The sequence below is a fragment of the Neoarius graeffei genome, chromosome 6, assembly GCF_027579695.1.
Source record: "Neoarius graeffei isolate fNeoGra1 chromosome 6, fNeoGra1.pri, whole genome shotgun sequence".
Classification (NCBI taxonomy): domain Eukaryota; kingdom Metazoa; phylum Chordata; class Actinopteri; order Siluriformes; family Ariidae; genus Neoarius; species Neoarius graeffei.
The window spans coordinates 45,344,154-45,368,252 of NC_083574.1; the positions used below are offsets into that span (position 1 = coordinate 45,344,154).

The 24,099-nt window shown below is 41.1% G+C and overlaps 1 protein-coding gene across 1 annotated transcript in view; it reads right to left on the reverse strand.

Annotated features, from left to right (window-relative positions):
* The window catches only part of zgc:173742 (DNA topoisomerase I, mitochondrial), a 233,252-nt gene that overhangs the window by 184,241 nt on the left and 24,912 nt on the right, over positions 1-24,099 (reverse strand). The window contains exon 3 of the mRNA XM_060924351.1: positions 815-867. Coding sequence (XP_060780334.1) covers positions 815-867 — 53 coding nt within the window. The remainder of the gene's footprint in view (positions 1-814; positions 868-24,099) is intronic.

The window sequence follows — 24,099 nt, forward strand, 5'->3', positions numbered from 1 at the left end:
GAGTCGGGAAAGATTAAGCAGAAAATACTTATTAGGGGTTCATTATGTTTGGAAAATCTAAACGACAACCAATCACTGTCTAATGGCAAAAACATAATTACCACAATTAGACAATATTGCTTAACTGGCACTGATAATTATATAATTACAGCAATTAATTAATAAAGGGGGAGGAGACTGAATCAAACAAATTAATTATATTTACCATAACAGTGACCTGTGCTAGTCTATTCCACATCTCCTTCTACAGAGAACTACTCCGAGTGCTTCATCATCTTCATACTTAACCCCATCTCTGAAAAATCGGCCTCCCTCTGCCAATTACCAGCAGGCTCCGAGTTACACAAAGTCTGCTCTGATTGTGTCATTCTGTGATTAAAGAAACGCTCCATCACTGTCACAGCAGATCGCAAGTGTGCGAAAGGGAGTGTAAGAGCAACCGAGATTTCTTTCTGAGATGCATGTTATCATCTCGACCCTCACCTCCTAAAAATAGAGCATTATCACATATAGTTATTTCTGCCACGCGGCAGAACGATGAAGAAATTAATTTCCTCAAAGACAGTGAATGGATCGGGAGGAAAAACAGTACGAAGACTGTCCACAGCCATGGACGTCCAGAATTAATTTGCATCAAGCTCAAGGGCACAAAGTGTGACTGCATTTTAATCAGGAACAGATTTCAAGCACATATGCTGTGGATTAGGCCTGGGGCAAAAAACACATCTACTTCAGTACGAACAAAAATAAGGGGAAAAAATGAAATGACATGAAAAGATGAAAAAACACACACACACAAAAAAAAAATCATTACCTTTCATCATCAACCATTTCAAAGTCTTGGCGTTCCTTTTTAGGACTCTTGACCTGACATGGAATGAGGGGGAAAAAAAAAAAAAAAACAATTTAAAATACACAAGCAAGCAAAATCAACTGGAGATACGAGAACAAAATCGAAATGCTTGAAATAAGCAAGCTCGGAAAACATTCTTCTAATGCTGGGATCAAACTACATGATATTTTTGTCTTTCACAATGGTCGCCATGTCAGATAAGGCAGGGCTTTTCAAAGTGTGGGGCGCGCCTCCCCTAGGGGGCGCCAGAGTTCTTCAGGGGGGGCGCAACGTGAGGAAAAATAAACCAGACTAAGTTACTATTGCGGACATTTAGCGAACTTCAGCTAGCCTTTGCCAGAGACAAAATGGATCGATTTTTAGTACCTAAAGCTACAGTGAGTGAGGAGACAGAGTCTGGGCCAAGCAAAAAAAGAAGGAAGTATGACCACGATTATTTAAAGTTTGGAGTTTCATGGACTGGATCTGAAGATGCTCCACTGCCACAGTGTGCTGTCTGCCAAGAGGTGCTCGCTAATGATGCTATGAGATGTTTAAAATGTGTAAAACAAGATTTTTTTTTTTTTTTAAAAAGCACAGATGTTTAAAATGTGTAAAAAAAAAAAGGTTTTAAAAAGCACGTTTAAAATGTGTAAAAAAAAAAAAAGGTTTTAAAAAAGCACAGATGTTTAAAATGTGTAAAAAAAATGTTTTAATAAAAGTTCATGTTTTAAATGTGTAAAAAAAAAGTTTTAAAAAAGCACGTTTAAAATATGTAAAAAAATGTTTTAGAAAAGCACAGATGTTTAAAATGTGTAAAAAAGATGTTTTAAAAAGCACAGATGTTTAAAATGTGTAAAAAAAAAGGGTTTAAAAAGCACGTTTAAAATGTGTAAAAAAAAAGGTTTTAAAAAAGCACAGATGTTTAAAATGTGTAAAAAAATGTTTTAATAAAGTTCGTTTTAAATGTGTAAAAAAAGTTTTAAAAAAGCACGTTTAAAATATGTAAAAAATGTTTTAGAAAAGCACAGATGTTTAAAATGTGTAAAAAAGATGTTTTAAAAAGCACAGATGTTTAAAATGTGTAAAAAAAAGGTTTTTAAAAAGCATAGATGTTTAAAATGTGTAAAAAAAAATGTTTTAATAAAGCTCATATGTTTTAAATGTGTAAAAAAAATTTCAAAAAGCACAGATGTTTAAAATATGTAAAAGAAAAAAAATAAATAATGTGTACAACAACCATTTTTTTTAAATACGAATGGAACATTAAGTATAGCAACAACAAAAATTGTGGGGGGGGGGCGCTGTTGTTTATTTGCTCTCTGAGGGGGGGCTGACTCTCCCACACTTTGAAAACCCCTGAGATAAGGCAATCATAAGGGGTGTTCACACGGCAACTTTTACTCCGGTGTAGCACCGGGGCTGCCCCGGTAGAGCGTTCACACGGTACAAAGTTATAGCGGTGTAGCCCCTGAAAGCTGCTTAAACCGGTGCAAATCTAACCCTGCTCGGGAGGTGGTTTAAGAAATTTACTCCAGAGTAAATGCTAGTTTGCGGGGCAGCACCGATATAAACTGGGACGTCTGAACGCTACAGGGGTAGACTCGCTACGCGTGAGGAGAGTTGATTACATACGGGCATTGCATAATTTGCATCCTGGTATATTGCGCTTCCAAAATGGCGAATATCAACAACAGAACTGCGTGTCTTCCAGTGTTGCCAGATTGGGCGGTTTTAAGTGCATTTTGGTGGATTTGAACATATTTTGGGCTGGAAAACGTCAGCAGTATCTGGCAACACTGGTGTCTTCATCCACGTTGTTTTCCCGGCGCTTGGTGATGCCATGACAACCGGGAAAAGGAAGTACATTTTCACGCATGCGCATATTTCATTTCCACATTATTACTATCGTACAGCACGGTCACAAAAACTGCCGTGTGAACGCAAGTGGGGCTGCACCGGTGCTAACACGCTTCTCTCTAGTAAGCAGGTTTGTGACATGTGAACACTCCACAAAATTTACACCGGTGTAAGATATATCGCAACAAAATACACCGGTGCAGCATCGATGCAAATATGTGCCGTGTGAACACCCCTATAGTGCCATAAATTCTTGTCTCCATCTCTTGGTTGGGAGACTGCCAACACTACAAGTCTGACCCCAACCAATCAATCATCGCTCATGCCCTTGCATACCATCGGGGAGGAGGGTCAAGAAATTGCCAATCATGGCTGCAGGAGGAACAGTCAAAGGAGTTGTCAAACTAGGCGAGAAAATATAAAAAAAAACTCCGACATGCTAGATTTTCGTCAGGGTGCTGTGGGATGTCCCAGATGCCACATCGCTGTTCTTTAATTATGCCACACCACAAGGCCGGTTCATTGTTCATACTCGGGCCCAGTGCTGGAAACTGAGTGGCTTTGACAAAACTGTGTCCAAATCTGGCTAAAATTTGTGCAGTCTGATCATGGCTCTCAAAGCTTTTGAGAAAAAAAAAAAAAAAAAAAACCAGTTACCCACTCGCTCACACCTACAGTGGTGCTTGAAAGTTTGTGAACCCTTTAGAATTTCCTATATTTCTGCATAAATATGACCTAAAACATCATCAGATTTTCACACAAGTCCTAAAAGTAGATAAAGAGAACCCAGTTAAACAAATGAGACAAAAATATTATACTTGATCATTTATTTATTGAGGAAAATGATCCAATATTACATATCTGTGAGTGGCAAAAGTACGTGAACCTTTCCTTTCAGTATCTGGTGGGACCCCCTTGTGCAGCAATAACTGCAACTAAATGTTTCCGGTAACTTGTCTGTGAAGATTCTCAGTCATCCAGGTCATAGTAAACTGTAGGTGGTACAAGAGAGCGACTGGACTTGCTTGAAGATTCTTGAAGACGTTTTGCCCCTCATCCAAAAGGCTTCTTGAGTTCTGTCTGACTGTTCCGGGTTCGAACCCGGCGGGCGGCGAGGGCCTTTCTGTGCGGAGTTTGCATGTTCTCCCCGTGTCTGTGTGGGTTTCCTCCGGGTGCTCCGGTTTCCCCCACAGTCCAAAGACATGCAGGACCAGTAAAATAACTGCAAAATAACCTTCGTCAACTCCAAATCTTTAGCATTGTTTTTTCAGTAGGCTATGCTTTATGCTTCAGCCTACATTTGTAGCCTACACAATCACTGATCACAAGGGATCTAGATTATTACACATGTATTCACAGAGAGGCCAATGGATTTGAAATAAAATGCATTTCACTCTCAAACAACTGGTTTATTTTTATACAGTTGCAGAGATGCCTACCCCAAATTTTGAATTTCAGTATTCTTGAAAACATTTTTCAGTATTTTGGAATGACTTTCAGTAACATTAATTTATGCGCATTTCCATTATAAAGAGGTGTATATACCAATATGTTTAACATTTAAATTATTAAAAAGTACTGTTTTGTGTGAATTGAATAAACAAAACACGAGCAGCCATCTCAACTGAATTTCCACTCAACAAATTTCTAGAGCATACAATACATCACATTTTTATAAATACAATAGTGTTCCCTGTTTGCAGACATTACGGTTGACTACCAATCATTGGTATTGAATGGAACTCCTCAAAAGTATTATATTATATTGCCTGGCAAAATGTTCTACCTGTTAACGGATTCTAATAAAATTTTTAAAAAATTTCTTATTTCGTGCCAAAGAGAGTCCGACATTGTTATCTTAATGTCCCAATATATAAATACTCCAGCATAATGCTTCAGAAGAGACATTGAATAAAATGACATTTATAATTGTATTTAAAACAGTGGAATGATCAATTTTTTGCCACAATCCCAACAGCACTAATCATAAAATTGTTTTTGATCATACTACATGTACATTTGTACTTGCAACACTGAAAAGACTTTGAATTAAAGAAGTACAGCCAGTGTTATCAGACATGTAAAAAGAAACTGAATAAGTTTAACTCACATTTCATGGCACTAATTGGCAAGTTCAACTCCAAGCACAGGTCAACCATCACCGCTTCAGCACGTGTCACGTTCCGCATCTTTTCTAGGGATCGACCGATATGTTTTTTCAGGGCCGATACCGATTATTATGGAATTGGGATGCCGATAACCGATACGTGCAACCGATAAATGTAAACATTATAATTCACATGAAATTAAACATAGCACACACTGACACAGACCTTCATGTCCATGAAATGTATGTTTAATTGTAAAATTGAACATGAAATTTTGTGCAGGGAGATGCCAGCAGCATTTGTACAATAAAGTCAAACATTAGTTAGAATAAAATGAGAAATAAAATAATAATAAAATATTCACCAATAAAAAAATAAATCACTCCCTACTATATTACAGCTCACCATTTTCAGTGGAAAATAAATGAAAATACACTCTGGATTCTTCTACACTAAGAACTAAGTAAGACTCACCAACTTCAAGTAGTTTTTAAATAACAAATCAAGTGTAGGGAGCTGCCTGCAGCATTTTTTAAAAAGTAAAATCAAACATAAAGTAGGCTATCACTCCCCATTCTGTAACAACTTAACAAGTAACCATCTACGGCTCTGCTCCTTTAAGAGTAGATCGCTTTCTGAATCAGAAGCGCTAGCGAGGAGAATCACTTGCGCAAGAGTTTAATTGATGTATTTCGTTCATTAGCGTTTATCCAAGCAAGTGTGCATCCACGACACAATTAATTACTGAGTCCACAACAAGTGTCCTGACGAACTCCCTACAGTATTACACAGCCTACTAGCACCATATCACACCTGGCTTGTTTAAATGTTCAAATAGCGCTTTATAAAGTTACCTAACATATACAAGTGCAATGCGCTTTTTGAGCACGAGTCACGTCATGAAGTTTACTCATCACCATAACAAATAGCCAGTAGGCTTGCGCTAGCCTACAGAACACAAACACTACGTTTTATTTCATCTTCCCTTGACCACCTCTCTGTATGGCTGTCATTCTACTGTTCGAGTAGAACTACTGACACATTCACAACGTTTCCAGACGGGGATTTAAAAATGACTGCAGCCTACGTTATGCTGGGGACTGCTTACTATGGACAACATTACATGTAGTTTCAGCGAGACTAGTTGGTTGTAGGCTAATTCAAGTGCTTCCTTCCGTAAGCTAAGTTTGCCTGGCTCACAGATGCAAATGGACAATTTTAACGAGTAGTAGATGAAGAATGTAAACATATAATGATGATGTGCTTTTGCAACTTGTGTGTTTGTGACTTATTGCGGCAAAAGCAGCATGTCCTTACCTTGAAGTGGGATCTGCTTCTGCCCGAGTGCCCGTACGGCCGCCTTGAAACAGTTCACAGCGTTTAGCTACGCGTGTTGATTGGCTGTATCCCTTGTGCTGCTTCTGCCCGAGTGCCCGTACGGCCGCCTTGAAGCAGTTCACAACAAATCAGATGTTGTGGTGGGCAGGACCGTGTTCTTGAACTCGGAGAGGCGAGTGCAGGAAAGGACGTGCAGTGACAGTCGCGTTAGGAACGAAATGGCTGCAAAAAGGCATGTTATTGGCATATCGGTGGAAATTATGGCCGATACCGATAACCCTAAAAATGCAGAATATCGGCCCGATAATCGGCCTGGCCGATATATCGGTCGACCCCTAGTCTTTTCATCCACAGATTTCGTAAAAAACTGCTGGATACCCCCAGATTTACTTTCCGCCTGACTCACCATTTCAGCATACTCCATATGTTTTTTGGAGTTGACATCGCGACCACCATGAGTGATGTTAATGTCAGTTCTACACAGTTTGCAGTGCGCGTATCCATTGCCCTTTTGATTGGGTGTAATGCATGGCCATTCTACCGTATATCGTGGGAGGAACACCTGAGACCTGTGTTTCACTTGTCCCGATACTGAGCGTTTCATTTCCACTATTGAGAAGCAGCACCATGCGTGTGATGCCGAGTGAAAATAGCGCAAACAAATGTGCGGTATCTGTGCATGTCACACACAGCATGTGCGGTATCTGCGCATGTCACACACAGCATGTGCGGTATCTGCGCATGTCACACACAGCATGTGCGGTATCTGCGCATGTCACACACAGCATGTGCGGTATCTGCGCATGTCACACACAGCATGTGCGGTATCTGCGCATGTCACACACAGCATGTGCGGTATCTGCGCATGTCACACACAGCATGTGCGGTATCTGCGCATGTCACACACAGCATGTGCGGTATCTGCGCGTGTCACACACAGCATGTGCGGTATCTGCGCGTGTCACACACAGCATGTGCGGTATCTGCGCGTGTCACACACAGCACGTGCGGTATCTGCGCGTGTCACACACAGCACGTGCGGTATCTGCGCGTGTCACACACAGCACGTGCGGTATCTGCGCGTGTCACACACAGCACGTGCGGTATCTGCGCGTGTCACACACAGCACGTGCGGTATCTGCGCGTGTCACACACAGCACGTGCGGTATCTGCGCGTGTCACACACAGCACGTGCGGTATCTGCGCGTGTCACACACAGCACGTGCGGTATCTGCGCGTGTCACACACAGCACGTGCGGTATCTGCGCATGTCACACACAGCACGTGCGGTATCTGCGCATGTCACACACAGCATGTGCGGTTGTCGTAAAAATAAATAGCCGTGAATCGCGCATGGATTGAAAAAGTCACTTGGACATTTAAAAACAACTCACTGGAATTTTTTAAGACTTTATAATAATTCCGGACAGAATAACACTGTTTGCCGTAACATCGTATTTACGTAACTTTTCCGTACAAAATACGGCCAATCCGTACTAGTAGGCATCTCTGCGAGTACATTTTTACATCTGACAACCTGAACCAACTCCCCACACTAAACTCAAGTGGGAGCTATAAAGAAAGTAGCCTAAACATCCTGCCTAAAAATGTAAGTGTGCAAATTTATGAAAAATAAAATTAAATGAACAAACATAAAAAGTTATAGCAGTGCATGAGCAATACGATTAGGCTACATCAGATCAAACTATTTTGTAGGCTAGGCCTACTGAAGCTGAGAATGATATACTGCACAATATTCATTGTCTTTTAAAGTGAAACCAGAGTAATCTTATTTTCAAAGAACTGCATTCTTCAGACTGCAAACATTTGTGAACATGACAAGAATTAGGCCCAGGCCTTAATGCTGATTAACCTCCCTCCCCGCTTTCTCTCGCCAAGTCCATCGGCTGCTGCTGGCTCCTGACACTTGGCATCTTTTAGCCTTCACGAGGGCATCAATATCAGGTTTCAAATCCTGAGTAGCAGCACATTTCACAATGTCATTCAAGTGTGCGTTTGATAACCTTGAGCGGTGCTTTGTTTTGTTGAGGTTCATGACAGAGAACGCCTGTTCACAAAGATAGGTAGTCCCAAAACATGGATAAAACCTTTGCAGCCAGGGATGTTAATTTGGGATACCCTGGCAAGAGATATTGATAAAACGTGTCCAAGCCCACCGACGCAAATTTCTGCTTCGTACTGGAATCACAAAGCAAGCCAGTTATCTCGAGTTGGATGTCAGCAGGCATATCAGAAGCATTGACTGTAAATGGCGAGCGAAAAAAGGCAACTTCGTCCTCAAGTTCACTGAAAACCTGAAATCTCCACTTGAACTCCTGCAGCAATTCTGTTATCTTGCCTTTGTATTGATCCAAATTACCGTTATGTTCGGTCGCACGCATAGCTGTGAGCAATGGGAAATGAGAGGCGTCACCGTTAGATAGCTGCTTCTCCCAGAGTGACAGTTTCAACTTGAATGCGCGTACGCTATCGTAAAACTGAGTGACAACTTTTCTGCGGCCTTGCAACATTTTGTTAAGATTATTCAGGTGCTGTGTAACATCCACCATAAAGGCCAGATCCCGCACCCATTCCGGCGTTTAAATTCTTCGACTGGTCTGCCCTTTTTCTCCATGAACTGTCCAATTTCCTCTTGTAGTTCAAAGAAACGCTTGAGTACGGCACCTCGGCTTAACCACCGTACTTCAGTGTGGTATGGTAAGCCAGCCGGAATGTAATTATCACTGAGAAAACAGTCAAACTGACGGTGATTCAGACCTCACGCTCTGATGAAATTTACAGTTTGCACAACCACACTCAGGCCATCCTTAAAAAAAATCCGTTTCCTGTCCACCGGGTGAGCAAAAAAAAATTTCAGTAGGGAGGGAGGGATTTTTTTTTAATTATTATATTATATATATAAGAAATCGCAATGCTGTGTTTGCTTTTTCTTTCAGTACTTTTTTATTACAAAAGCAGACACATTTAATAAAATATGACCGTTTAATCAACTGAAACTTGTACAAAAACTTTAAGTTAGCATTTTAAATGCTGACTGCAACATTTGCAAAACTTTTACAAAGGTACTTAAAATGTCCGACACACTGTAGTTCTAAATCGAGCGTTAGGCCTAGTTCGGATGAAATTACACTTTTAAAATGATCACTGAATGATTTGTTTTTCTGAATCTTTACTATTTTGTTGTTCGCTAGAATACCATTTTGCGATTTCACACTTAAAGGTGGAGTACGAGATTTTTTTCAGGAGTATTTTTTACCATATTGCTTGAAAAGCTCCTCACACCCATGTTGCAAGCAGTACAATAGAAGGTTTGACCCAAAAACAAAATATTTTAATCCAGTCTACAGTGTAAAATAAAGGAAAAACGCCATCCAAATCATATCGAGGTACCACCTCAAAATGATTGGATACTGACACGTCAATCAGACTGAAGCCTGAGCAGCCCGTCCCTTGTGTGTGTGTGTATGTGTGAGAGAGCGAGCAGCCAGGATTTTCTCAGTGCGCTCCCTCCAAACAATGGGGATTTACATGAAAACGGAAGGAGATATTCACAAAATTCTTTCACAGTGAGCGCCACAAGGCTCTCCTGAACACACTGATGTAATTTTTTTGTCTGTAGTATAAAAAAAATGAGGTCACTAGAGCGAGTTAAAGACGAGTGACTTTTCTGCCACGTTTATAATGGCAGTCTGTGGGGCTGCGCGGCTGTGCTCGCTTCACTTTCAGGCTTCTCATTCAAAAACTGCAAGTCCTATCGTGTAGGTAGACACATTGTGTGAATCAGGACAAGTGTGGCTACTACTTTTGAGAAAATTATGTGTGTGGAGTGAAAACTGGGGCTGAAAACAGTTTAAATGAGAAAGTTTGAGCTATTTTTCCAAGCTCTCTACACTCTAACTTAATGAGCTCCACTGGTGTGTAACGCAAGACACCCATTATAAAGCCGGAATTTCTCAGGCTTTATAAGGGGGAGGAGGGGTGGAGACGCGGGGGGTGGGAGCATGGCGAGGGCGGGCGTGTTTCATCTCATCTCATTATCTCTAGCCGCTTTATCCTGTTCTACAGGGTCGCAGGCAAGCTGGAGCCTATCCCAGATGACTACGGGCGAAAGGCGGGGTACACCCTGGACAAGTCGCCAGGTCATCACAGGGCTGACACATAGACACAGACAACCATTCACACTCACATTCACACCTACGGTCAATTTAGAGTCACCAGTTAACCTAACCTGCATGTCTTTGGACTGTGGGGGAAACCGGAGCACCCAGAGGAAACCCACGCGGACATGGGGAGAACATGCAAACTCCACACAGAAAGGCCCTCGCCGGCCACGGGGCTCGAACCCGGACCTTCTTGCTGTGTGGTGACCGCGCTAACCACTACACCACCGTGCCGCCCACAATTCGTTTATCTTCTCTTTTTAATTGTCCATACAAATTGTGAATTTTTTCTTTATGATGAGTCTCATAGAGGCGCCGAATATTATATTCTTTGAGCACTGCAACCTGTTGATTACATACCAAGCACACTGGTTTTGTATTCACCTCTGTGAATAAAGAATACTCAGTCCATTTTTCCTGGAAAACCCTGCACTCTACGTCAACTTTTCTTCTTTCTGACAAAGACATTTTGGTAATGGGGGTATCACTCTTGATAATTTTGATAGCAACTTAATAGTGGTGAGGCAAGACTGCCATTCATGGAATCAGACAGCATATCTGGGCACGTTGCTAAAATGTGCTGTTTATTTCCTGATCTCTTGTTATGTCAGTGCTGCTTTTTTTGGCTGCCCCTAGCGGCTGAATTGAGCATTTTGGTTATTTCTTTAAAATTCATAAGTCGTCACAGGAATGGGCAAGAGAGATTTACTTTTTTTTTTTAGACATCCTTAGAAATTTTTTCTCTACAAGTCTGGGGCCGGATTAAACCATCTACCGGGCCGGATCCGGCCCGTATGTTTGACACCCCTGCCTTAGACCTTTTGATCTCAAAATCTAATCAGTTCATGTTTGTCCCAATGCGCACAAATGGTGAAAGTTTGGTGAAATTCCTTTCATTAGCCTTTGAGATATCGCGTTCACAAGGTTTCGGAACGGACGCACGCGGAAAGACATTTGACCTCACAGTGACCCTGACCTTAGACCTTTTGATCTCAAAATCTAATCAGTTTATCTTTGTCCCCAAATGCACAAATGGTGAAAGTTTGATGAAATTCCTTTCATCTGCCTTGGAGATATTCTGTTCACAAGGTTTTTGGACAGACATTTGACCTCACAGTGACCTTGACCTTAGACCTTTTGATCTCAAAATCTAATCAGTTCATGTTTGTCCCAAAGCACACAAAAATGGTGAAAGTTTGGCAAAATTCCTTTCATTAGCCTTTGAGATATCGCGTTCACAAGGTTTCGAGACGGACGGACACACGCATGGACGGACAGACGGACAACCCGAAAACATAATGCCTCCTGCACCTTACGGTGGTGGAGGCATAAAAATATTTCGATATTATGGAATTAAAGTAGAAACCCTGACTGACATAGCACAGGAAATGTATGGTAACACGAGCTGCGTGGAATTGTGAAAAATAGAGTTTGAAGGTCTTTGGTGTTGTCGTACGCAAGCTTTGGGCCTCGACTGTACCCCCAGTGTAAACATCCACGGTAAATACAACTCCTCTGTATTTCAGTTCACAAGAAGTGCAGAAGTTTACAGTACAGTAGTAGTTTACAGGAGTTAGGGTGCTATCACATGACATTTTTTCTCAACCATCAGCGAACATTTTGTATGTAATCATGGATGGCTTAATGAAATATTCCAATATTGTAATGTGACTAGGGATGGCGAAAACTAAAAAAAAAAAATCTTGACCGACCACCGAGCCTCATTAGCCGGTTAACCTACGAGTTTAAAATTCTAGAATTGGAATTATTACAATCTATTCTAAATCTAACCGCGAGCATCCGCACGTTCAGTCCCAGTCGCTGCCCTCCACTCACATTACCTTTTCTACAGCGCGAAACATTTAGTCAAACGCGGCACTGACGTCGAGGGGTTCGTATTGGAGCGGAGGACAAATGGCGCCAGCTTGGAGACAGTTTCAGTTGGCCATGATGGCGTTGAAAATAAAGTCAAGTGCTAGAAGAAGTACATAACATTCAGTGATGGGAATAACGGCGTTAAAATAAAGGCTGTTATAACGCCGGGTAATCTAATTAATTAGCTACAATCGTTATAACGCCGTTACCAATATCAACACACCATTACTGCATGGTATTGAAGTTGCTCTGAAGCCGTAACCGACTTGGCTCACAGACATAAAAGCTGCGTTTGTCATGCCCCCTCCAGACACCGCTGTCACTTCATTCTCTCCCCTTCCCTCCAAAAGTCGGCATCTGCGCCTTTAGTTTGTGTGGAGAGATATGATCTGCAATAACATGCATTGTTGGCTACAGACCGAAACATACTTTCAGAATGCACTGGCCAAGGCAGGACTAAACTCGATGTGCCTTCTAATAATAATTAAAAAAAAAAAACAGAATAGTAATCTGTAAGCTAAAAAGTCTAGCCTGATACTTTTTTTTATTTTTTCACAAATACAGTCAGTGTTAATAACTGCAGTAGGCTGTGTGTTGATGTTGCATACTGCTACGGACTAGGCACTTTTCTTCGAAGTGAGCCACAGAGACCTCATACTGCAATTGTTTTCCAGCTACTGATATTATGGTTACATGGCTGCTGATTGTGCACAGCCGTTGGGAATGGGATAGCTGGAGCTGAGCTGATTAGCCGCTAAGCTAATATAGCAACTGTCTGATGCTAAGTAACATCAGTGAGTAACCAGGTTTTAGTTCAGATTTTGTGTATTATCATTACGTTGACATTAATATTCACCAGACTAATCAACCATCGACTTCATTCATGTGCCGCGTTCTTGTTTCTTTGATGGTCAAGAATTTCCTTGATGTTGCGTAGTAAAATGTAATCCAACACTGAGACTTTTCTTTCGCCGAGTGGCAGCTGTCTTCAACTGGGGCGGGACATGACTGAATGGGTGTTTCTGATTTGTCAGCTGTCGTCCTTACACCGCATGGCATGCCCCAAACGTTTACAACACAGAATTCCAGGTTCTCCACTCCAAAATCGGCAGCTTCAAAACGATTTATTTTTTTTAACCGACAACCAAAAAAAAAAAATTAACCGGTTGACGTTGATTCGGTCAACCATCGGTCAAACGGTCATCAGTTAACATCCCTAAATGTGACTAAAAATAACAACTTGGTTAGATTTGGGACGCTGACTTGGACATGATGCTTTAACTGTGGCTGCATATAGTCCAGTCACACAAGCAGCTCAAATTCTCCTAATTTTCTTCCTTCAAAGTTTTAATAAAGTCAAACCACTTCCTCAAAATCAATCTTTATGACTTTTAATAATAAACTGAATCAAGAGGGTAGTTAGTTATCCGATACTAGCTAGAGGCGGTATGGGTATTTACAGTGTGGGTGTTGAGCGAACCACTTTTTCTTTCATATCGCCATAAAAGGCACCAAGTCTTTTTTCATAATAATAATAAAAATCACTGAAGGCGAAGTGAATATCGGTGATTATTATACATACAAGCTACTTTTTCCATGAAATAAAAACATGTATTCCATTCCCTTCTAGTGGGTTTATTGATGGCATGCACTATTGTTATCATATCGCTTATCCTCCATGTATTACGCCACTCTCCCCAATGGAGAATGAGCATGCAATATTGTTATAATATCGCACGTTGTTAAGACAACACGACATTGGATCTTCGCATGAGCTCAGACGTGTAATGACAAAATGTTTCTGCTGTGCATGTGCACATTTATTTGTCGGCTGGAAGAGAGAGAAGACGAGGTTAAGTCAGGGCTCGGATTAAGCACTAAATATATAAACAAACCGAAAACGAAGACGTGCTGAACACCCAAAAGGCTAACAAAACTTCATTAGAGATTCTTCACGCATATTAACAAAAGAAAAATATACCAACGGACATCAAAAACCGGAAAAGAGACACGTCGGAGACGTAAAACTTGTTTGCTAGCGAGTGACTGACAGTTTGTAACACTGCGAGGTTTGCTTCAAAGTGGAAGACTTAAAGAGAAAGATGCGCTGAACACCCAAAAGGCTACCAAAACTTCCCTGGATATTCTTCACGCATATTTACAAGAGAAAAAAACATACCAACGGACATCGAAAAACTGGAAGAGACAGCAATAGCGGAAATGTTGTCAAAGTTCTACTTGGAGGTGAGGAAAAGTGACAGAGACGTTTACAAGAGGACTTCACTCGTGGACTTCACTCAGTAAAGCCCTTTTGTTTTGAGCAACTGCAATGTAACAATTAACTACGACCAAAAGTAACTTTGAACTTGAACTGTCTACCTGGATATCACTTGTATATAAGTTGGGTTGTTGTTCAGGCTTTTTGGACTTGTACCATTTTTCATGTTAGAACTTTGACTTTGTACAGTACACTGGATTGTCAGAACATCGAATTACATTCGATCGTCAGAACATTGAATTATATTCGATCAGTATCAGCATTCAATAGAGAAGCTACCCCTGTTCTTAACTTTTTGTAAAATCTATAATTGTTCCATCAAACGTGTATGTATAATAATAATAATAATAATAATAATAATAATAATGGCTTTTTTCGTGGTCTATCAGATGTATTCCATTCAGCTAGCATGATACTGAACTCGTCTTCGACTCGGAATATATCTGATAAAGCCAGCCAATATTATTTAAATAATATCAGAGGCAAAGCTGAGGATATTATTCATCGATATCCACTGAGCCTGAGGTGGATAATTGTTTTCGTATAAAGACAGGTGATTATTTTTTTTTAAATTGCTTTAAAAAATAATTTATTTCAAACTTCAAAAGCAGCATGCAACTGTAATGCAAGACTTGGAGGCTTGTGTGCAAGCTTGTGTGACCCATCTATGCAAGCCACATAAAACACTTTGTTTTGAAATCAATAAAATAAAATCACAATTCCATCTTACCTTTGAATAGTTTTAGACCAAACTTCGTAGCAGCTTTAGGGCTTTTAGGGACAGCATTTTCTTTCATAATTTGTAATTATTCCTCACTTACTGTGATGAAGCGATTAGCCGCCATGTTTCCAAGGCGCTCGAGGGGATTATTGAGAAACAGTCTGAATTTCTCAATCAGCATGCAATTTTAATTAATTAATGTCAGGAAGGAAGGAAGAACCCCGAAGAGTGAATGCAGCCTTAAAAGAGCATTTGCACCAACTACACTAGCATATTTGTTTCTGCTTTATTATGTAACCAGGAAAATGATTTTTTCCCCTCCAAATACAATTTATTGGTCAAGGACAGAAACCCACTTTGTAGCTTTGCCTGTGAGGAGTTTAATTTTGCAGAAATGGAAGGATGTGCACCTTTGCCCAATGGACTGAAGATTTACTTTTTTAAATTAGAATTTTTTTTTTAAATCAGGGGCCCTACTAAGACCTTTCATAAATCATGGGAGCCTTTTCTGAACTATATAACAAGGGATATTATGTTGCCTGTGGCTCCTTAATCAAGTTATCGAGTAATACTGACATGATTATTCGTTCTTCCTCCTGTCTGCTTTTGGTTTCATTCTCTTTCTTCTTCCTAGTGCTACATTTGTTTTTCATATGAAAATTGGACACATCAGCGAATAACGTAAATATGTTCAAGTATGGAAAAACCAAATAAAGAAAATTTACAATCTCTTTACAAATGTGGTTCGTGATGACTGAAATGCACTGCTTGTAAATGTGGCTGCACACTGCCCAGACAAATACAAACAAACTCCGACGAACACCAACTGTTGGATCAACGTGTGTCGTCAGTCTGTTTTTGTCAGGTGGAGTTTTTCTAAGTTTGACAATCGGGTTTGGTGGAACCGTGGAAAATCTGACCAACGTGTGGCATTTTCCAACAAACCGAGAGCATGTTCCCTTGACAACCAAGTGTATACTCGCATGCAAAATGTCAGCGTACACAATTTTCTTTGACATCAGGTTAGCTAGCTGTTCATTACTCACTTTGGTCATAGTGTTTATACAGTATTTAATATGGCTGGTTTCTGGACCCAGGAACATGAACACCTGATCCAGTTGTTAAACCTCTAGGATCAGCAGTTAATTTGAAGGTGAAATTAGAGTCAGGTGTTTTCAATCAATGGGATGACAATCAGGTGTGAGTGGGCACCCTGTTTTATTTAAAGAACAGGGATCTATCAAAGTCTGATCTTCACAACATGTTTGTGGAAGTGCATCATGGCACGAACAACGGAGATTTCTGAGGACCTCAGAAAAAGTGTTGTTGATGCTCATCAGGTTGAAAAAGGTTACAAAACCATCTCTAAAGAGTTTGGACTCCACCAATCCACAGTCAGACAGGTTGTGTACAAATGGAGGAAATTCAAGACCATTGTTACACTCCCCAGGAGTGGTCGACCAACAAAGATCACTCCAAGAGCAAGGCATGTAATAGTCGGCGAGGTCACAAAGGACCCCAGGGTAACTTCTAAGCAACTGAAGGCCTCTCTCACATTGGCTAATGTTAATGTTCATGAGTCCACCATCAGGAGAATACTGAACAACAATAGTGTGCATGGCAGGGTTGCAAGGAGAAAGCCACTGCTCTCCAAAAAGAACATTGCTGCTTGTCTGCAGTTTGCTAAAGATCACGTGGACAAACCAGAAGGCTATTGGAACAATGTTTTGTGGACGGATGAGAAGAAAATAGAACTTTTTGGTTTAAATGAGAAGAGTTATGTTTGGGGAAAGGAAAACGCTGCATTCCAGCATAAGAACTTTATCCCATCTGTGAAACATGGTGGTGGTAGTATCATGGTTTGGGCCCGTTTTGCTGCATCTGGGCCAGGACAGCTTGCCATCATTGATGGAACAATGAATTCTGAATTATACCAGCGAATTCTAAAGGAAAATGTCAGGACATCTGTCCATGAACTGAATCTCAAGAGAAGGTGGGTCACGCAGCAAGACAACGACCCTAAGCACACAAGTCGTTCTACCAAAGAATGGTTAAAGAAGAATAAAGTTAATGTTTTGGAATGGCCAAGTCAAAGTCCTGACCTTAATCCAATGGAAATGTTGTGGAAGGACCTGAAGCGAGCAGTTCATGTGAGGAAACCCACCAACATCCCAGAGTTGAAGCTGTTCTGTACGAAGGAATGGGCTAAAATTCCTCCAAGCCGGTGTGCAGGACTGATCAACAGTTACCGGAAACGTTTAGTTGCAGTTATTGCTGCACAAGGGGGGGGGGGTCCACACCAGATACTGAAAGCAAAGGTTCACATACTTTTGCCACTCACAGATATGTAATATTGGATCATTTTCCTCAATAAATAAATGGACAAGTATAATATTTTGTCTCATTTGTTTAACTGGGTTCTCTTTATCTACTTTTAGGGCTTGTGTGAAAATCTGATGTCTTAGGTCATATTTATGCAGAAATATAGAACATTCTAAGGGGCTCACAAACCTTAAGCACCACTGTATGTTGATTGCGGTTATGGATGAAGTCTCAGAGTTCTTTTTCTCTAAAAGTTGAAATTGAATTTTTCAGGATTCCATATTCTTTAGACAAATTTGTTGCCTTCTTACCACACTTTAAATGGTCCAGGATCTGAAGTTTGTCTTCGATGGAGAGTATTTGACATTTACGAGTGTCATGTAACGGAGGCCGATGATGGATATAATTGCAGGAAGTGTGTTTATTTGAAAACCGGCTGACAAACAATTCAAAAACGTAAGACAAAGACAAATGCAGGGTCGTGGAATGGGCAATGGTTGAACGAGGCACAAACAGAATATCAGAGGTAATCACAAAGGCAGAGTCCAAAATACAAAAATGAGTCAAAACCAGTAAAGCAACAGACAAAGGCTTGGCAATGTGAGACACTGGGTAGAGCACATATACTTCAAAGTATATTTGTTTAGAGAGCCCTTATAAGAGCATGCTGTGATTGCGTTCTAATCCGGAACAGGCACATGGTAATTTGTCCTAATGGCGCTGCACGCATGTGAGAACTCCGAGTGTCAACTGACATGGACGTGATAACGAGTAGCCATGACAACAATGCTTACGGAGTAACGTCTCAAGTAAAACTGCTCTTAGCTCATAAAATAAAGTCCTTTTAAGGGATTTTTTTTTAAGTCAACGATTGCCGTTCTTGATAATTGTTAGTGATAAAGACCTAAGCGAAGCTAGTTAAGTTTTTGTTTTAAGGTGTAATGCAGGGCTTTTCAAAGTATGGGGCGCCAGAGTTCTTCAGAGGGGGCGCAACGAGGAAAAATAAACCAGAATAAAAAGTTACTCATCTCATTATCTCTAGCCGCTTTATCCTGTTCTACAGGGTCGCAGGCAAGCTGGAGCCTATCCCAGCTGACTACGGGCGAAAGGCAGGGTACACCCTGGACAAGTCGCCAGGTCATCACAGGGCTGACACATAGACATAGACAACCATTCACACTCACGGTCAATTTAGAGTCACCAGTTAACCTAACCTGCATGTCTTTGGACTGTGGGGGAAACCGGAGCACCCGGAGGAAACCCACGCAGACACGGGGAGAACATGCAAACTCCGCACAGAAAGGCCCTCGCCGGCCACGGGGCTTGAACCCGGACCTTCTTGCTGTGAGGCGACAGCGCCAACCACTACACCACCATGCTGCCAGAATAAGTTACTATTGCGGACATTTAGCGAACTTCAGCTAGCCTTTGCCAGAGACAAAATGGATCGATTTTTAGTACCTAAAGCTACAGTGAATGAGGAGACAGAGTCTGGGCCAAGCAAAAAAAAGAAGTATGACCACAATTATTTCAAGTTTGGATTTTCATGGACTGGATCTGAAGATGCTCCACTGCCACAGTGTGTTGTCTGCCAAGAGGTGCTAGCTAACGATGCTACGAGATGTTTAAGATGTGTAAAACGATGTTTTTTAAAAAAAAAAAAGCACAGATGTTTAAAATGTGTAACAAAGAGGTTTTAAAAAGCACAGATGTTTAAAATGTGTAAAACGATGTTTTAAAGCAGATGTTTAAAATGTGTAAAAAAAAGTTTTAAAAAAGCACAGATGTTTAAAATGTGTAAAACAAGATGTTTTAAAAAAAAGCACGTGTGTACAACAACCATTTTTTTTAAATACGAATGGAACATTAAAGGAACAGTCCACCGTACTTCCATAATGAAATATGCTCTTATCTGAATTGAGACGAGCTGCTCCGTACCTCTCCGAGCTTTGCGCGACCTCCCAGTCAGTCAGACGCAGTCAGACGCGCTGTCACTCCTGTTAGCAATGTAGCTAGGCTCAGCATGGCCAACGGTATTTTTTGGGGCTGTAGTTAGATGCGACCAAACTCTTCCACGTTTTTCCTGTTTACATAGGTTTATATGACCAGTGATATGAAACAAGTTCAGTTACACAAATTGAAACGTAGCGATTTTCTATGCTATGGAAAGTCCGCACTATAATGACAGGCGTACTAACACCTTCTGCGTGCTTCGGCAGCGCATTGATATCTGAGCTCCGTATCAATGCGCTGCCAAAGCGCGCAGAAGGTGTTAGTACGCCTGTCATTATAGTGCGGACTTTCCATAGCATAGAAAATCGCTACGTTTCAATTTGTGTAACTGAACTTGTTTCATATCACTGGTCATATAAACCTATGTAAACAGGAAAAACGTGGAAGAGTTTGGTCGCATCTAACTACAGCCCCAAAAAATACCATTGGCCATACTGAGCCTAGCTACATTGCTAACAGGAGTGACAGTGCGTCTGACTGACTGGGAGGTCGCGCAAAGCTCGGAGAGGTACGGAGCAGCTCGTCTCAATTCAGATAAGAGCATATTTCATTATGGGAGTACGGTGGACTGTTCCTTTAAGTATAGCAACAACAAAAATTGTAAGGGGGGGGAGGCGCTGTTTATTTGCTCTCTGAGGGGGGCTGACTCTCCCACACTTTGAAAACCCCTGGTGTAATGTATTTTGACTGTGGACTTGATTACTTACTGTTTGTTTATGGGGAAAGAATGACACATGGTTCAGTGATTTTTTTTTTTCTTTTTAAGAAGGAGGCAACTCTGACTCATTGTTATTAAAAGGTGGGGAGACACGAAGTTTGTTATACATGAAAGTTTGTAGTAAGAAAGTTTGTTATAGTGGGGTTGCACCCTATTTAATAAGCTCTCCACTTTGTCCATGTCAAATCTGTCTCGTCAGCTACTGTCTGGGTAGTGTGGCAGCTGGCTTTCTGAGCATCCTAAAGACTGCTACCAATAACTGCCCATTTTAGAAAGTTGGGGCTAGCTGGGCATTGTCTGGGCAGTGTGCAGCGACCTTAAGAGCACAAATAAACTGGAAGGGTCATAATAGGAACTACAAAAAAAGGTAATATATCAGCCAGACTACAGAGCTCTTTTCTTGGCTTGTGCACAATGTCATAGATCAAACTGAGATTACTGGCTGCAGGCTTTCTCAGCTCCACTGCTCCAAACACACCTGAGTAACCATATGGAGGGCTTGCTTATTAGCTCATGAGCTGGATCAGGTGTGTTTAGAGTAGCGAAAACTTCAAACTCTGGAGGGCAGTGCTCCTTCAAGATGGCAGTCTGCTCTGATCCATCAACACTCACTGGCCAATTTATTGGGAACACCATTATATACTGAGTAGACCTCTTTGCTCTCAATTCTTTGTAGCATGGATGTTGGAAACCCTCCTTTGATATTCTGGTCCATGTTGAAATGTCCATCACATACTTGACACAGGAGGCCACTGAAGTTCACTGAAATCACCGTCAAGAATCAGATAGGCTTGTGCTTTGTAACACAGCGCATCATCATGCTGGACACAGCCGTTATAAGATAGGCAAACTTGTGGCCATAAAGGGATGCATGCAGTCAGGAACAATACTCATAAGCTGTGGCATTCCAACAATGCTATATTGGTATTAAACAGACCCAGTGTGTACCAAGAAAACATTCCCTACACCATTATACAACCACCACCAACCTGAACTACTGACACAAGGCAGGTTGGGTCCATGGATTCATGCTGTTGCTGCCAAATTCTGACCCTACAGTACCATGTGCATGTTGCAGCAGAAACTTTCAGAGCAGAATACGGGGTTTTTTTTCCAATCTTCAGGTGTCCAGTTTGGGTGCCCACTGTAGCTTCAAATTCCTGTTACTGGCTGACAGGAAAGGAACACGAGGTGTTTATGTCTGTGAAGGTTCTCAGTCATCCAGGTCATCGTAAAGCGTAGGTGCTAAAGGCAACAACTGGACTTGCTTGAAATCCTTGAAGACGTTTCACCTCTCATCCGAAAGGCTTCTTCAGTTCTGTCTGACTAGTGGGGAGTTCCAGGTATTTATCCTCTCGTGGACCCTAAGAAGCAACCCTAAGGACAGTCGCTGAGGTCACATGGGTCGTTGAACCTCTCAGCCATCCTGTTGGTTGTTAGGGTCACCGGAGGCCAGGTATGAACGGTGTTAGCAGCCTAGAGGGCCGTTGGCTTTCTGCAATCATGTGAGTCATTGAAGTCAGTTGAGTTTTGGTGTGGATGTGTATTCAGTTTTCTGGGAAATGTACCAAGGACTACATTGTAGGTGGCTGATAGGTGGTGTCTCAGACCACCACTGTAGCTGGCGCTGAAAGGTGTGCCAATTTCCTTGTCGCATTTAATATTTTTGTTTTAAGATATTTTTTATATTCTTATTCTTTCTATATTTCTTATATAATTGGGTAAAAAGGTGAATTGTAATTTTGAGCTGTAATAATGACGTAATGACGTGCACAGGTAGTCATGTGACTAACGCAATGAGTAGCTGGGAAATCATGCGTTCAGTCTTTTGGACCTGCGATGCTCATGGAGCAAGATGTGTGTAACAGTTTGTCCGTAAAGCCTTAGCAGCTCCTGATTTTCCGGTCAGAAGGCGCACACGGTATGAAAATTGTATTTCTTGTGCATTCTATGTTTATTTTATGTGTTTAAGTTTCCTTAAGATTTTATGTTAAAGTTTCATGAAGACCACATGGACACTCACGGACTGTAAAGGATATTGGCCTAAGATATTCATTGGTTGGGAAGATGTAACAATGTTAAGAATGTAATATTTATTTCATTTCAGTTTTTCACGGTGTTTGGAGACATTAAAGATTCTTGAAGAAAATAAAAGCATCACGTTCATCAAGCATCAGTCGATGAGTGGCTTAATTCTGACCAGAAGAAAAGCGTTAGGGGCAGCTAAAACCACCTCTGTTCAGTGATGGTCATTCCAGGTTGACAAAGATGGCTTCTTTTACTCTTCTTTCAAACCATTGGTCTTCTCGAGCTAAAATGCGTACATTGCCCTCCTGAAACGATGTAAACAACACGATGTGTTGTTCTGCTGTTGTAACCCATTTGCATCAAGGCTCGATGTGTTGCACTTTGAGATGCTTTTCTGCTCACCATGGTTCCATCACTCTCCTCCAGCCTCTCTCATCAACAAGACCAGCAGAACTGCTGCTCAATGGCTGTATTTTGTTGTTTACACCATTCTGGGCAAACTCTACAGACCGTTGTGCATGGAAATCCCAGGAGATCAGCAACCCTACTGCTGTGACTCAAGAAGGGTATTTATTTCCCCATGTTCATTACACCTCACACAAAAGTATAAGTGGTATTTTACCAAAATAAGCAGGTGTACAGGCATTCCTAAGAAAGTAGCCAATAAGTGCATGTACAGTACGTTTCTAAACTTTTTATTCTTAATTTTTGTGCTCCTGTTCCATTTGTTTTAAGGGAATAGCTTTGGGTTTCGTTTTGTTTTTTTGGTTTCAATTAGTTTACATTTATAATTAATCTCATCAACTGAAAATATCCCAGCATTTCTTTGCGATAAGAAACAGATTCACAAAACAGGACATGTTCATGACGTGAAACTAATTTCCACAAGCCAGCTGAAATACACGGGTCTGAGCTGAGCGTTAAGAGTTCTAGATGAGACCATTCTTTGTCAAAGTTGTTCTGCTCAAGCTATAATTTGTAAGAAAAGGAAAACAAGAGTGATGGAAGCCGTTATAATAAATTATGATTACTACTTATAGATGACTGACAGCTCTATATCTCTGATGCGAGGAACTTTCCTGGCTTTAGGCAGTTTAGTTAATGATGGCAGTAAATCATCAGTGTCACTCAAATGACGAAAGTAGATTATATTCATGTCATTTAGGCCCGATGTATTGCATGGAAGTTTGTGCGAGTCTTTTCTTCTTATGTTACTCGAATATCAGTAAAAAGTAGTTATTGTCATACTGCCAAGGGCAAACTGGGAACTTTTGGAAACTTTGGATAGTTTTCCTGGGGCTCATTCCATTTTCCTCTGGTTGGGCCAGCAGTCCTCCCCCCTCATGCATGCTTTCATATACACGGTGTACCATGTTACCACGAGGAAAATACCACTCGGTGTCTTATGACTGGATTTTCCATGGGTGTGGATGAGCGCAACCTAGACAACAATGGACAGACACCTGAGAAAGTGCAAAGTACAGTTTCAAAAAAGGGAAAAGAAAATGCTGATTGGCATGAAATGAGCAGCTAGTGCCACCTATTTCAGCTATATGACAGAGCGTCCACAAACTTACCAGTGTCACTGGCAGGAGTGAATTTTGCCTCTCTCAACGCATGTGATGTGAACGTTGAGTAAGGGCAGCATGTTTTTAAACCCCAGTAGCCTCTACTGATTTGACATAATGAGGAATACTTTTTCCAGAGTGCTTTTTTGACACGCAGATGCATCAAATTGAGAACCTTGTATCCGATGACACAGGAAAAAAAAACCCTCCAAAGTAACCTATGTTTAATCAAGAGTGCTGTCCTTCATTCTGAGAGC